The sequence below is a fragment of the Notolepis coatsorum genome (assembly GCF_963971535.1).
Source record: "Notolepis coatsorum genome assembly, chromosome: 16".
In the NCBI taxonomy this organism is placed as follows: domain Eukaryota; kingdom Metazoa; phylum Chordata; class Actinopteri; order Aulopiformes; family Paralepididae; genus Notolepis; species Notolepis coatsorum.
In genome coordinates this window covers 73,935,259-73,950,918 of record NC_140180.1, presented here as the reverse complement: position 1 = coordinate 73,950,918, position 15,660 = coordinate 73,935,259, and the positions used below count along the sequence as shown (strand labels likewise).

General features: G+C 47.0%; 1 protein-coding gene across 1 annotated transcript in view; it reads right to left on the bottom strand.

Annotated features, from left to right (window-relative positions):
- The window catches only part of arhgef9a (Cdc42 guanine nucleotide exchange factor (GEF) 9a), a 135,931-nt gene extending 120,501 nt beyond the window's left edge, over positions 1–15,430 (bottom strand). The window contains 6 exon segments of the mRNA XM_084331222.1: positions 6,843–6,943; positions 8,353–8,479; positions 10,097–10,453; positions 11,576–13,321; positions 13,468–13,546; positions 15,285–15,430. Coding sequence (XP_084187348.1) covers positions 6,843–6,943; positions 8,353–8,479; positions 10,097–10,453; positions 11,576–13,186 — 2,196 coding nt within the window. The 5' untranslated portion in view covers positions 13,187–13,321; positions 13,468–13,546; positions 15,285–15,430.
- Positions 15,431–15,660: the final 230 nt, after the last annotated feature.

Genomic DNA, 15,660 nt, shown 5'->3' with positions numbered 1-15,660 from the left:
TCAACAGAATGTAGTATCAAAAACACATTCACAAAAAGTATGGGTTACTGAATGCTGAACTGCACTGTTATAATCACTAAGCCATTGTAAGACCTTACCTGTGTCCCTGTATCACTTGTCTCTGCTGCCCTTTGATTAAAAAACGAGTGCCATACCTTGCCATACCAAAATGACGCCCCTGACACACACACACACACACACACACACACACATACACACACACACACCCCATGTGACAGGCGGCGCTACAGCTGTGCGTTTTGACCGTAGTATGTCACAGTGTGTGCGCCTCATGTTCGCCGCCTCCTCGCTCACTACGCCACCTCCTCGCTCACTACGCCGCCTCCTCGCTCACTACGCCGCCTCCTCGCTCACTACGCCGCCTCCTCGCTCACTACGCCACCTCCTCGCTCACTACGCCACCTCCTCGCTCACTACGCCGCCTCCTCGCTCACTACGCCGCCTCCTCGCTCACTACGCCGCCTCCGCGCTCACTACGCCGCCTCCTCGCTCACTACGCCGCCTCCTCGCTCACTACGCCGCCTCCTCGCTCACTACGCCGCCTCCTCGTTCACTACGCCGCCTCCTCGCTCACTACGCCGCCTCCTCGTTCACTACGCCGCCTCCTCGCTCACTACGCCGCCTCCTCGCTCACTACGCCGCCTCCTCGCTCACTACGCCGCCTCCTCGTTCACTACGCCGCCTCCTCGCTCACTACGCCGCCTCCTCGCTCACTACGCCGCCTCCTCGCTCACTACGCCGCCTCCTCGCTCACTACGCCGCCTCCTCGCTCACTACGCCGCCTCCTCGCTCACTACGCCGCCTCCTCGTTCACTACGCCGCCTCCTCGCTCACTACGCCGCCTCCTCGCTCACTACGCCGCCTCCTCGCTCACTACGCCGCCTCCTCGCTCACTACGCCGCCTCCTCGCTCACTACGCCGCCTCCTCGCTCACTACGCCGCCTCCTCGCTCACTACGCCGCCTCCTCGTTCACTACGCCGCCTCCTCGCTCACTACGCCGCCTCCTTGTTCACTACGCCGCCTCCTCGCTCACTACGCCGCCTCCTCGCTCACTACGCCGCCTCCTCGCTCACTACGCCGCCTCCTCGCTCACTACGCCGCCTCCTCGTTCACTACGCCGCCTCCTCGCTCACTACGCCGCCTCCTCGCTCACTACGCCGCCTCCTCGCTCACTGCGCCGCCTCCTCGCTCACTACGCCGCCTCCTCGCTCACTACGCCGCCTCCTCGCTCACTACGCCGCCTCCGCGCTCACTACACTAAAAATATATATTATATTGTATGAAGCATTGGAATAGTGATTTTGACATTGGTTACCATGGTAGCATTTGAAGCTTCGATGCTACAATGCATTCTGGCCAGCCGTACACACAACAACAACAACAACAACAACAACAACAACAACAACACATTCACTCTCTTATCTGTCCAGACTCTACAGTTTACATTAGAAGGTACCCCCCCCCCACCACAGGGCCACAGCACAACTGCTACACAATGAAAGCATCTCTCCTCTCGTCTCTCGCCATGTTCTCTCGCTCTCTCGCCCACGCGCATGGTCTCTATTTAGCTCACACTTAAAACGCTACCTAAAGATAGCAGCTAGAAGATGAACAGGGGCCAAGGAGCGTCATGGCAACAACGTGCAGCAGCACACAATCACAACTTAGAACTGGAAGCAAGACTTATGATTAAAAACAATGACTCTAGCCCCCCCCCCCCACACACACACACACACATATATACACACACACACATACATACATACACACACACACACACACATACATACACACAGCCAAAGCAATATCCGGGAATAGTGAGAGATTCAACCCCCATAAAAACATTGGTATCTTTGACTCCAAACACTCTCCACGGTTTCTGATTCAGATGATATGATTCATATGATATGATTCAGATGATACAATACGATTCAGATGATACAATTGAGACGATATGATTCAGACGATATGATTCAGACGGTACAATTCAGACGATACGATTCAGACGATACAATTCAGACGGTACAATTCAGACGATACGATTCAGACAGTACGATTCAGACGATACGATTCAGACGATATGATTCAGACGGTACGATTCAGACTATACGATTCATACGATATGATTCAGACGGTACGATTCAGACAATATGATTCAGACGGTACGATTCAGACGGTACAATTCAGACGATACAATTCAGACGATAGGATTCAGATGATATGATTCAGATGGGCCAAAATTAAGAGCTATGTCTTTGACCCCACAATGAATTTCATTATATTATATTATATACAGTATATAACAATAATTATTAGTTCTAAATATCCTAAATGTCTTGTGAGAAGTGAACAATACAAAGATTATATGTATGAAACATCAATATACTTGTAATGCCAGGTGTGTTTGTGTTTAAATGACTGATGAAATATTGTAACTCATACAAACAAATACATTTTATATGCGCATGGAGTTCCCAGCAGGCACAAAAAAAAAGATAAATTGAACAAGTGCATGGAGTTCATTCAGGAATTAATGTCAACGTCTCAATGACAACTTGTTGATCCGATCTTTGTGATTCTTTTGTTTTCATTTGTAGCCTAAATAAATGTGAAGTTAGGATAGATTTTGCCTCCCAAAACAGTCCTAACTTTTGGATTGGGTTTCCTTCATTGGTGCGCTATTTAGCCCCTTCTGGGTAAGCAAATATGAAATTGTTGGCATCAACAGATTCATATGATACTACTGATTTTACACTCTAATGTTAAAATGCAGCCTGCTATAGGTCTTGTGTAACAACCGAAAATGGTAAAAATTAGGGATGCTCGATATTGGCTTTTTTACCGATACCGATATCAACCGATATCAACCGATACCGATATATGCAGGGTCCCCCCCCCCCCCCAAAAAACTGAATAATTTCAGGTAATTAACATTACATATCTCTTGTTGTGGAATTAACACAACATTATGCATACTTTTGACAATAAATAAAATCAGAATTTGTTCTTACTTGCTTGCCTGGGTAAATAAAGGTTATAGAAATGTAAAAAAAAAAAAAAAAAAACGATACCGATATTTTCCGATATCACATCTTAATGCCAATATCGGCCGATAATATCGGACATCCCTAGTAAAAATCAACCAATCACAGAAAACAGGACTGCTACGACACAACACTAGCACACCTGAGCACTGGAACAACATGCAAAAGGGACACATTGATCCCCCTCACTACCTTTAAGGACTCTATCGCAGAGTTGTTTACACACACCTGCAACTGTCACCCATCCTTTTCACTGTAATGTGTCTGTTCTGCTTCATGTATTACATACCATGTAATTTTATTTGGTTGTTTGTTTGGTGTGTGTTTTAATTGCCCTTACCTCTGTGATGTATATATTGTCTGTGTCCAATAATCTGGATTGTTCTTCTTGGTTTATTTATTTATTTATTTATTTATTTTGTATATGGCTTCCTTCTCTTGCTGCATTTAAAAGTATGATCTCCGACCACTGTGTATCGACGTGTAACTGTTTGTTGTTGCTGTTTGTTTTCCAAGCTTGTCGTCGCTGTAAATTAGGGTAACCACAGTGTCTCATGAGTTGAAATAAAGGTTTGAAATTAAGTTAAATGAAATTCTATTTAATTTTTTTGTCCCCTTTTCCCTGTTAGCCTTCGAGAGGCCCTTTTGTCCTCTCACCAGGCCATCATTGTAAATAAGAATTTGTTCTTAATTGACCTGCCAGATTAAATGAAAAAAAGATGAACACAATTCATAAATACATTTTGCATGCTAAAACGCCACAGTAATGCTTTTTCTTTTTTTATTATTATTATTATTAGAAATTTTTTATGTGGGCAGTTTTCTTGCCCAGGGGTTCCAAACCTTTTTTGGCCCAAGGCACACCAAAAGCCAAACCAGTTATCTCAAAGCACACCAACGGGAATCAATTATACAGATTGTCTCAAATGTCATGCTTATATTGTCATTAGAGATATTTCCCCTATGATATCAAGGCCTATGACTGACGCAGTAAGAAAACTATGCCTTGTTGATGTGCAATCAGAGACTTCAGAAACATAGATGAGAGAAGTGCAACGTCAAGGACAGTATAAGAAGCACTTCTATGTGGAAGACATCTGATTAGTGCAGATATTGTACAGTGTTTGTATTTATCTGGATTAAAGAAGTATGTTAATTCATATATGGAGGTATGTAAAAAGATGTCCCACTAGTTATGAATAAGTGAGCATTGACATAGAGATGTGTGTTCAATGGAAATGTATCTCATTTAGAAAACATATTTTATGAAGCCTTGTAAAAAAGACAAATTAAATTGGTCTAAACCAACCAGTGTTCTAGCCTATCCGACGGCAGCGATGTGTGTCTATACTACATATTTGTATACTAGCGATGCACTGTAAATCCAAGACCATCTACTGTAAGAATAACATTCACATGGTCTGTCCTCCCACAGACTGTGAATCCAAACAGGAAGGTGAACTTATATGCCACCTGAACATGGTGTGTCCGTGTCTGACAGACTGGCGTACAGAACGAGGAACACATACTCGTGTGTCCTCCTCGCACAGAGGATATTATGGGATATGACATGCAAAATATGGACTCCACTGAGTTGGGCTCACTGTTTATGGACACAGATAAAAGAGCTTTTAGTAAATGCTACATGCATGCGTTTCACTCTTGGGAGCGCCAGCAAGTCTCCAATGACTTTATAATGTTTTGTACTTTATACATACAATGTACCGTATACTGTTTGGACCCAAATATTTTATATTTTTAATAACATATTTGATCAATTAACTAACTAACTAACTAACTAACTAACTAACTAACTAACTAACTAACTGTGTATTTGACTGAATACAGTTAGAACGGGGAAGATACTGTTATACTGTTATTGAATTCAGCATGCTACATTGTGAATATGACAGGGACACAGCCCCAGAGATGCTTGCCACTGTCCAGCCCAGTAGTTCTGAGGGAACACCTTTTCCTTCCAATAGAAACACCCTGGGGGGAGTCTTCCACTTCAAAGCCCTTTCTCTCCAGATGCTCGGTGCGGGTTATGAGTAATAATAGGTTGATATTATGCTACCGATAAGGCGAGATTCACTGTGAGAACGGACAGGGTGCATACAAATGGCCAGTGTGCTTGGTGTGATGTTCCACGGTGCAAAGCATCTGGTCGTAAAGGCTAGGGCGATATGGCCAACACAACATAAATATCACCATATAGTACAGATTTTTTTTGTAATGTATAGATAATTTACACAATATCTGCTTAGGTATGGGAAATCACATGTTAGATAATCCAATGGATGTCCATCATACTGGGCTGGTGGGTGTGACACAGTATCAAAGCGGAACTTTTCAATTGACTTTCTCAAATATTTCAGAACTCATTCTTTGAGAAATTCACATTCACCCGTTCACTCACACATTCACACTCATCCGGAGCAGTTAGGGGTTAAGTATCTTGCTCAAGGACACTTTGACACGCTGGAGCCGGAATCAAACCACCGGGAACCTTGACCGCTCTACCTCCTGAGTCGCTGTCGCAAATATTTATATAATGTCCGGTGCTCTCCAGTCATCAACACCGATCCCACGCCTGTAACACTGTGTGGATGATAAGCTGTGGAGCAGGCCAGGGAGGAGGACCGTGTGACGTTAATCCAAGAGGCAGCCGCCTCTACAGTACGTAGCTACAGCCCATTGTTATCTAATGAAATGTGGAACATCAGCTTATCAGTAGCATCATAACAGGCTCACAGTGAGTTAGGGCGTATTTATAAAAGTCATGACTCCTATTCAATTAAAAACGCTATTATATCACGCCAAGTCCCATATCCATCAAGCAAAGACACTGGCCCTTTGTGGAAATGAGTGTGTGTGTGTGTGTGTGTGTGTGTGTGTGTGTGTGCGCATGTGCATGTGTGTGTGTGTGTGTACAATATATAGGCTCATTAACGTCTAAATCAGGCTGAGGGCCATGAAAGCCTGACAGAGTGGCGAGAGAAACTGTGATTACACCAGATCAATCTGTGTGTGTGTGTGTGTGTTAGTGTGCGTGTTAGTGTGTGTGTGTGTGTGTGTGTGTGCATGTGTATATTTGTGTGTGTGTGTGTATATTTGTGTGTGCGTGTGTATATTTGTGTGTGTGCGTGCGTGTGTGTGTATTTGTGTATATTTCTGTGTGTATATTTGTGTGTGTGCATGTGCATGTGTATATATTTGTGTGTGTGTATTTTGTGTGTGCGTGTGTATTTGTGTGTGTGTGTATCTGTGCGTGTATATTTGTGTCTGTGTGTGTATATGTGTGTGTGTGTATCTGTGTGTGTGTGTATTTGTGTGTGTGTGTATCTGTGTGTGTATATTTGTGTCTGTGTGTATATGTGTGTGTGTGTGTATTTGTGTGTGTGTGTGTGTGTGTATCTGTGTGTGTATATTTGTGTGTGTGTGTGTGTGTGTGTGTGTGTGTGTATCTGTGTGTGTATATTTGTGTCTGTGTGTGCATGTGTGTGTGTGTGTGTGTGTGTATCTGTGTGTGTATGTGTGTGTGTGTGTGTATCTGTGTGTGTGTGTGTATCTGTGTGTGTGTATCTATGTATATGTGTGTATGTGTATCTGTGTATATGTGTGTGTGTGTGTGTGTGTGTGTGTGTGTGTGTGTGTGTGTGTGTGTGTGTGTGTGTGTGTGTGTGTGTGTGTGTGTGTGTGTGTGTGTGTGTGTGTGTGTGTGTGTGTGTGTGTGTGTGTGTGTGTGTGTGTATCTGTGTGTGCGTGTGACTCACTATGTTAACTTGCAGCGGTCCTGATCCGGGCCTCAGCAGTCTTCTCCTACAGTTTCCAGAATCTCCCGATCGCAGACGCACGGACGCTGACTGACCCACGTCTGTTGGACAGACAGACAGACAGGCCGATCAATAAGACGGGTGTACAATCACAGTACATAATTGTACATGCCTCTGAGCTAAGCTAGCTAAACTAATTCCATGATGATTCATTCCAAGTATAAGCAGGTCTAGGCAATACGGGAAGATATATAAACATCATAATAATAATAATAATTAAATATCAATATGCAGTGGCCTATATTTATGGAAAGTCACATGTTAAATAACACAAACGCTGGTCATCATATTAGACCGTTCATAATGACATCATAATGTATCGTTATAAAACTGGAATTTATTGACTGGCAGTATTTCAGAGACACAAAAATTAGCTTTTTATTATTCATTATTAATTAACAAACAATTACATTAATTAACTAAAAAGATTGTGTGCGGGATCCACAAAGAATGGATTGCACGGTGCTAATTGCACCTTTACTTACAATTCATTATGAATTGAAAATGGGGGACCCTGATGTAACCAAGACGAAAGTCTTTCTCTGGTCTGCATCCCCTTAACAATTGTGTCCCGCCCTGTGTATCACGATTGACAGTGTAATTTTTTTATTTATTTTTTCGTAGGATGCAATCACATTGACAATAAAGCAATCTTGTTATGATTAATATATCACCCAGCAGCACTAAAAGCAGCCTACAAGTACATTTACAAAAACAATCCCCAAATAATCGCTGCAGTGTCTACCTATAGTGTAACTTGTGTCGTATTGGATATAGCGAAACTACCAACACCAGACCATAACAAAGACCCAGTCTGAACCATCGTACCTGTGTGTGGCAGCGTCTGAACCGTACCTGTGTGTGGCAGCGTCTGAACCGTACCTGTGTGTGGCAGCAGAGCGTCTGAACCATCGTACCTGTGTGTGGCAGCGTCTGAACCATACCTGTGTGTGGCAGCAGAGCGTCTGAACCATCGTACCTGTGTGTGGCAGCGTCTGAACCATACCTGTGTGTGGCAGCAGAGCGTCTGAACCATCCTACCTGTGTGTGGCAGCGTCTGAACCATACCTGTGTGTGGCAGCGTCTGAACCGTACCTGTGTGTGGCAGCGTCTGAACCATCGTACCTGTGTGTGGCAGCGTCTGAACCATACCTGTGTGTGGCAGCGTCTGAACCGTACCTGTGTGTGGCAGCGTCTGAACCATCGTACCTGTGTGTGGCAGCAGAGCGTCTGAACCATTCTACCTGTGTGTGGCAGCGTCTGAACCGCACCTGTGTGTGGCAGCGTCTGAACCATTCTACCTGTGTGTGGCAGCGTCTGAACCATTCTACCTGTGTGTGGCAGCGTCTGAACCGCACCTGTGTGTGGCAGCGTCTGAACCGCACCTGTGTGTGGCAGCGTCTGAACCATCCTACCTGTGTGTGGCAGCAGCAGAGTGTCTGAACCGTACCTGTGTGTGGCAGCAGCAAGGCCAGGGCGCTGAGCGTACTGGGGGCCAGCGGGAGAGAGTGACAGCGCTGGAGAGATGCTCTCATAGGGGGCTCTGCCGGTGACACCCCGGGAGGGCGGGACAGGGCCTGGAGGGGACTGAGCGATTAGGACATGTTCCCCCAGCCGCCACGCAGGCACCAACATAACCGACCGCTGTTAGGGTCCGGTCAAAACCTTGTAACTCCCAAAAGGTTTGTATACAGCAGGAATTACATGGGGGAGGACCGTGTCAGATTTAGGGCTGCTGGATTATGGCTAAAATCATAATCACGGTTATTTCACGATTAGCCGTTGATTTGAGAACATCATAATAGTACAACATCTGAATTTGTTTTAGCTTAATTCTCGACTGAAGGCTGCCTTTCTGTCATCTTCTACAAGTTACCAAAGATGATGAAATCAGGGAAATGCGCCGTGGACTAGCTGAAACCACTGACAAAATGAGAGCAACATGCAGCACAATAGTCGTATCTTTTCATGATCGTGGGAAGACAATATCGAAATGGTAATTGAAATTGAAACGGGATTAAAACACCCAGCCCCTTTTTTTTTTTTTTTTTTTTACTTCTACGTAAGTAATTGGGGTTCATGGGGTCTTAATATCCCTAATCGTGGGGCGTTAAAAATTAAGAAACACTTAAGTTGGAAGTTACAACGTTTTGAGCTGAAGACAGCGAGCAGCGCCCCTCTGCACGACCTCCTACCACCCACTGTTCCCACACACACACACACACACACACACACACACACACACACACACACACACACACACACACACACACACACACACACACACACACACACACACACACACACACACACACACACACACACACACACACACACAAGGTTGAGTGCACACACTCTTTTTTAAATGAAATTATTATTATTTCTGCCTTGTCCCCTTTTCGTTATTTTTCCTCCAGTGAATGAAAGGATTCCTGTTCTGTTCTGCTGCAGTGGTCGGGCGAACAGCGCTGCCCTACAGCAAACCACGAGAGACAATACATCATTCCAACCTGGCGATCTCTCAGGTTAAAATGAACTGACTGGGAGTTAGGGCAATGAGAGGTAGAGCTTATGGGGGCGATGATGCAGAAAATTGGCCAGAAAGAGATAGAGAAAGAAAGAGAGAGAGAGAAAGAGAGAGAGATCGGGGTAGAGAGGGAGGGAGGGAGAGAGAGAGAGAAGGTACTGAGGAAAAAGCAGCGTCCAGGAGTAAATGGAGCGGAGCACACATGCATTGTAGTAGCTTGCAGTCAGTGTATAAATAATATGGGTTAGAACTGGGCTCTCCGTCTGCAGTGGGGATGATTCATTACGGCTCCGGCAAGGGGGCTATATTTATCACTGAGTCATTCTTTCAACACAGACGTGAAATATACTTATATACTTATACTTATATTGACATTGATGTATGTATGTGTGTTTGTTTGTTTGTTTGTTTGTTTGTTTGTTTGTTTGTTTGTTTGTTTGTTTGTGTGTGTGTCTGTGTGTGCACATGTGTGTGTCCATGTGTGTGTGTGTGTGTGTGTGTGTGAACGTGTGTGTGTGTGTGTGTGTGTGTGTGTGTGTGTGTGTGTGTGTGTGTGTGTGTGTGTGTGTGTGTGTGTGTGTGTGTGTGTGTGTGTGTGAACGTGTATGTGAGTGTCCATGTGCATGCGTGTGTCCTTGCATGTGTGTGTGTGTGTTTTATGTCTTACTCTGTGGTGCGGCTCCGCGGAACGAGTCTCCATAGTAACCCCGGCCTCTATGACAGAGCAAGGCCTGGAGCGAGCGGCCGCCCATTTCTGCCCCGGAGAGAGGTGCATGCTGGGTGTAGGCTTGCATCTGCGCCGGCACAGCGAGCCTCCCTCTGCATACTGGGCATACAGGTGCCCCTCTGGGCCGGGGCTCCGCAGGTCCAGCACCGCTGAGGCGGGGCGAGGACGGGAGGGAGGACGAGGACGGGGGGGCTTGGGAGGTCTTCCCTGGGAGGTCTTCCCTGAGATAGAGAGGGGCCGGGGGAGGCTGGAGCCCTCTATGACACGGCCCGTCACACCACCGACCGGCTCGCGGGGCTGCGGTGGGCACAGACACTCAGTAACCTGGCCCATTAGAAGGGTCCAACAATACACCTTATTATGCAGATGACTTAACCGTATGACTATCTCCATCAGTAAGTGTACCGTAACTATTATTTCTCTCAACGCCGTTCACCAGACAACATTCCGTTTTTACTCTCGCCTCTTAGTTGGCGCCCAGACTGCTGACTGAAAGTGTTCCAGTCCACTAAAAAGCATCAACAACACAGGCCACACCCACAGGCCACTCCCTTTAACGGTCACTCACAGACGAGATAAAATCCCAGGAGACAGGTGGATTTGGATCGCTAACACTCGGTGATTAGGGTGGGGGGGGGGGGGGGGGGGGGGGGTTGGTGTGGTGCCTTCTTTTCTCCTAAATTACCACATGACTCTGTGTATTAAGTGCCGCTCCCAAACCCGGTTTCCCACAGCTCCTCTCCATGCATGCGAAACAAACAAACCCCTATGAAAAGTGCGCTGAGTGTTGAGGTGTCATATCTCACATTGTTATTGGGAGTTGGAAGGTGGCTAACGTGCCCCGACTCGTCTGTGTGAGACTGGAGGGGGTGGTGGGGTGACTAATACCTCCGTTTTTGAGTGAGGAGGGAGGAGCTGTCATCGCGAAGCGCGGGCATCATTGGGCCCCCGGGGCTACCGCAGACACACGGCCCTCTGCTCTGCGTGGGAAACAGTGTTGCCTGGTGTGGTTAAAGGAGGGACTGGGGGGGGGGGGGGGGGTTTGGCTGAGCAGGTAAGGAGAAAGTCTTATGGCATGATGTCCCCTGCCCTGACCCTGTGTCTTTATGTCTCCAACAGATGGGGTGAGAGGACAGTGGCCCCTTAAAGCATGAAGCTACAGCGTTGTTTATATTCTAGTGGTTTGTTTATAGTTTGGAGAAGCAGAAGGATGATCACTGTTAAAAAAAATAAAAGGGTTACATAATGATGATGTACTTTGCAGTGGTTACGTGATGCTTAGCTTGGGCGATGAGAATGAAGGCTGCAATGGAAGTAGGTTAGGAGTTATTAGAGTAAATTCAAGTCAAGTTCATATTGCCAGCTTGAGGTAAATAATCAACGCAATTGCGGTTTTGATGATCAAAGTCACATACTCACTTTGAATATTTCATCGGAGGATTCGGACGCCGGAACGCTATTGGTTATGCTCTCCTGGTCGGCCGCCTCCGATTGGACGTATGTTTCCTTTGTCTGATGAGAGTCAGGTGGAGCATCCCTGGAATCCGGTTCATTTCCTGAGTGGCGCTCTGCCTCTTCCTCTGGCGAGAGACGGTCTGAGGGCTCCTCCTCGGCCCCCACCTCCGCCCCGGCCTCCGCTTCCGTCTCGGTCTCCAGGCCGGGGTGGGACGTGTGCTTCTCTACCGTTGCTATGGACCTGTGGTTAATCTGTCCATCGCTATGTCTGTCTGTAAGCGCTGAACTCATAGACTGAAGACCGTTGACGGCCCTAAAGGCTTTTAGCACCACCTTAGGAGAGCGTCCTTCGTCCATCGGAGGTACTGGGGCTTCACTGTCAAAGGTGCTGGAGTGCGGGGGTTTAGGAGTGACAGGTGAGGAGGGTACAGGTTGGGATTCTGGATGGCCCTCGCTGCGGAGTGTGAGGGAAACACTGTGAACGTAGTCCCCGACCCGCTGCGGCGCCTGCGAGGAGCCCAGTGGACACCCCTCTCCCTCTGGGGGAGAGAAGGAGCGGGACGACGTCGTCCGCCATTTTCTGGCCGATTCCGCCACGCTGTTGAAGAACTTGAACAGGCCGCCAAAATGGCCCTTGCCGTCCGAGTGTTTGGGCGCCGCCGGTTGGAAGTCCCTGACGGACTCAAAGTCCACGGAGCCAAAGTCCGAGTCCATGGTTTTGTCCAGAGTGTGGAGCTCCGACTCGAAGCTCCTCTCTGAGTACGCCGGGTTGGCCTTCCCCAGGAGCGAGATCCTCCTCAGGTAGCTCCACACGTCCGGCCCCTTGGACCTCCTCCCCCCCCGGAGCTGGGCCCTGGGGCTGCCCGTCACGCCGGGCTCCTCGCAGCCCGCCGTCGAATTGTTACAGTTGGAGGAGGTGTTGTGGACTCTCTTGGTGTAGGTGACTTTCTCAGAGGGCTTACAGCCATTTTGGGTCACGGTTTCTCCCACCGGGGCGGGCTGGTGGGCCTCCGAGGGGGCCGTCATGTCGATGTCCTCGAACGAGCAGTCGAAGTCGGTGGTGTGGCCGGCGTACGAGTGCCTCTTGGCTCGGTTTCTGAGCGTGCCGCCCCTGCTGGACTGCAGAGGGGAGCCAAAGTCCCGGCAGAAAGACTCCTCGTCCACCAGGGAGCTGCTGAACTTGGTGCTGGACAGCTTCCCCGTCTTCCCCCTGAACACGGCGGGGGACTTGAGCTTCTTGAAGGAGCGAACCTTATCGGCGAAGGAGAGTTTGGGGATGGAGGCCTCCCCGGGGAGGATCATGGAGTGGGGTCTCCTGTCGACCTCGGAGGCCGCTCTTCGGCGGGTCAGGATCTTCCAGATGCCCCCCGTGGCACGGGGTCTGCGGGTGACCTCCGGCCTGTCCTTGCCGGGGCTCTGAGGAGCGGCGGTCTCTCCCTCCCCGGGCCCCAGCCCGGTCTCCTGGATACACACACTGCCGGTCTCATTCTCGACGTCCAAGGACACATTAAACACTCGGTTGATGAACCCGTTTGGGTTGCTGATGTCAGCGCTGGGGCCTTCTAGTTGTTCCATCCTCTAGTGTCAGCTGTCAGCTCCCACTGCCATCATGCTTTTCCCCCTCTGTCTCTCTCTCTCTCTCTCTCTCTCTCTCTCTCTCTCTCTCTCTCTCTCTCTCTCTCTCTCTCTCTCTCTCACACACACACACAACTGGAGGAATAAAACAGACTATTATGCAGGTGAACTTTAGATTAAAAAAGTTCTCGTTTTAACTTTTTGAACTTGTTTGAACTTGTTCTCATTTTCTCTTCACTTGTAAACATCTACAGATGGAATATAAACATATAGATATTTACTCAGTGTCGGACGGCTATGCAGGCGGTCAGAGGAGGGAGAAGAAGGAGGAGAATGGAAACAGACATACAGCATAGGCTTCTGAAACACAGTAGGGGGATTTAGACATCACATTTTGCACAGCGGTTCCGGTATAAACATCCTTTTACCACGAGTCAGCAGATGTAACGGTGGTCACTAGGTACTAATAGCCACTCTGCACCATGTCCTCCGACCGCCTTGAACCATGAACCCTCCGCTCACCAGCACCAAATGACCACATTACACCACGTTCTTATCCATTCTGCCACCTGAAAAATATCCAATACCTATAACTCTTCTTTTAGTCCATACTAACAGTAATTATTGTAACATAGCAACCCCCCACCCCCCCCATTTATACCAGGAACCGGGTTGTCATGGTAACAACCCCCCCCCTACCCAACCCCCCCCCACCCAACCCCACCTCCTCCAATGTACAGTTTTTACGTCAAATGTATATACTCTCTTTTCTGGACTCTTTTTGTATCACAAACAGTACTGTATTTGCAAATCTGGTATGTCATAAATGTATAGATGTAGCAGTACTGTCTATCTGTATGTCATATATATGTTATGATGAATTGAAAATGGGGGACCCTGATCTGATGTAAACAAGACGAAAGTCTTTCTCTGGTCTGCATCCCCTTAACAATTGTGTGTATTAAGCCGTACTGTATTGTACCCATTCTGCAATCTGTTAATAAAGTTTTCAATCAATCAATCAATCAATCAATCAGAGATGTCCTGGTATTTCATGCCAGCTCCGACTGTGACATCATCATAGCTCTTCTGAGGAAAGGACGCCTGTCAAGTGACTGCGCTGCATATGATATCAGTGACACTGACACCCCTTTAATATTTGGCAGCGGTGCTGTGTACTTGTTGTCATCAAAACAACCAAATGCAGTCTCTTTGTCTTCCAACAAACACTCTTCTGTGTTATTGTACGAGGATCACACACCGCTAGCTTTTGGCTCGAGTTTAACTTGTACAGGATATGACCATTAATCAAAGTGACTGTCTGGCGAGGCGTGTGCGTGTGCCCTTAATTATCTGACATTTATTATCAGCTAAGAACTACTCAGTAGGTCCACTAGAACATGAGGTGAGCTGTATGGATATATTATCTGCAATCGTATAGCCCATATCATATTATGTCTGACTTGAATCAATTATAGGCATGCGAGCTAGTAACCTAATTTTGAATCTCGTTTAGAATGCTAGACTTTATTTGTCAAACCAACAAATGATTAAATAGACCTATATATTCATCTTCTTCTTAATTGAACTAATATACAAAATACATAGTCTTATCTGAAGAACTATCCAATTAGGTTATATTCAGTTACTAAATGTTTGCTCATCATGATAACCTCGTGGCTTCTCAGAAATCACAATTGTCCACTTTTTACTGTTAAAAGTAGCTAGAAACTATGAAAAAAAGTGATCGAGTTTGCCATCCATGCAAAAGGCGTGCCATCCCAAACCAGCCCAGCTCCGTGGTGCCAATTCAATAAGCAGTTAGTAGCTACAGTCGCGTTTTCTATTCCTGACTTATTATGTGACAATACATGTCTAGTAACACAACACTCTGTGGCAGTGAATGAACTTACAAGTAAAGACATTCGCCTATACTTTATGGTGTTGTTTGAGATTGACAGAAGTCTTCCCTGTCACCGCCTAACAGACCAGCCGAGCCAAGGAATAAGAATCAACAACTTGAGAAACGATTGTTTTCACGCGTCAACCGACAGCTTTGTATGACGTTGCCAAATAACATGAAGAACGTTCCACTTACCTCAAAACGTCCCCTCTGTTTATTATAGGGACCTCGCTGTTACCGCGACTCTATATTCATCATCGGGTAAACTTTTTATATCCATGAGTAAAGCCTGAAATTATGTCGAGGAGGCTATCCGTTCCGGATCACATGTGTTGTTGTTGTTGTTGTTGTTGTTGTTGTTGTTGTTTGTTGGTTTGTAAAACTTCACTCACTCAGCTACTATCCTCAAAGTCAGACAAAACGAACTCTCTCCTCAAAGTTGGAGAGACCGATGAACTCTTGCCCCGAGAGCTCCAGGCAGCAGACGCCGACACTCAGATATGTGATAAAAAAGTTCGCACGCAGAGCAGCGGGCACGCCCACGCGCGCACACACACAGACACACGCGCAC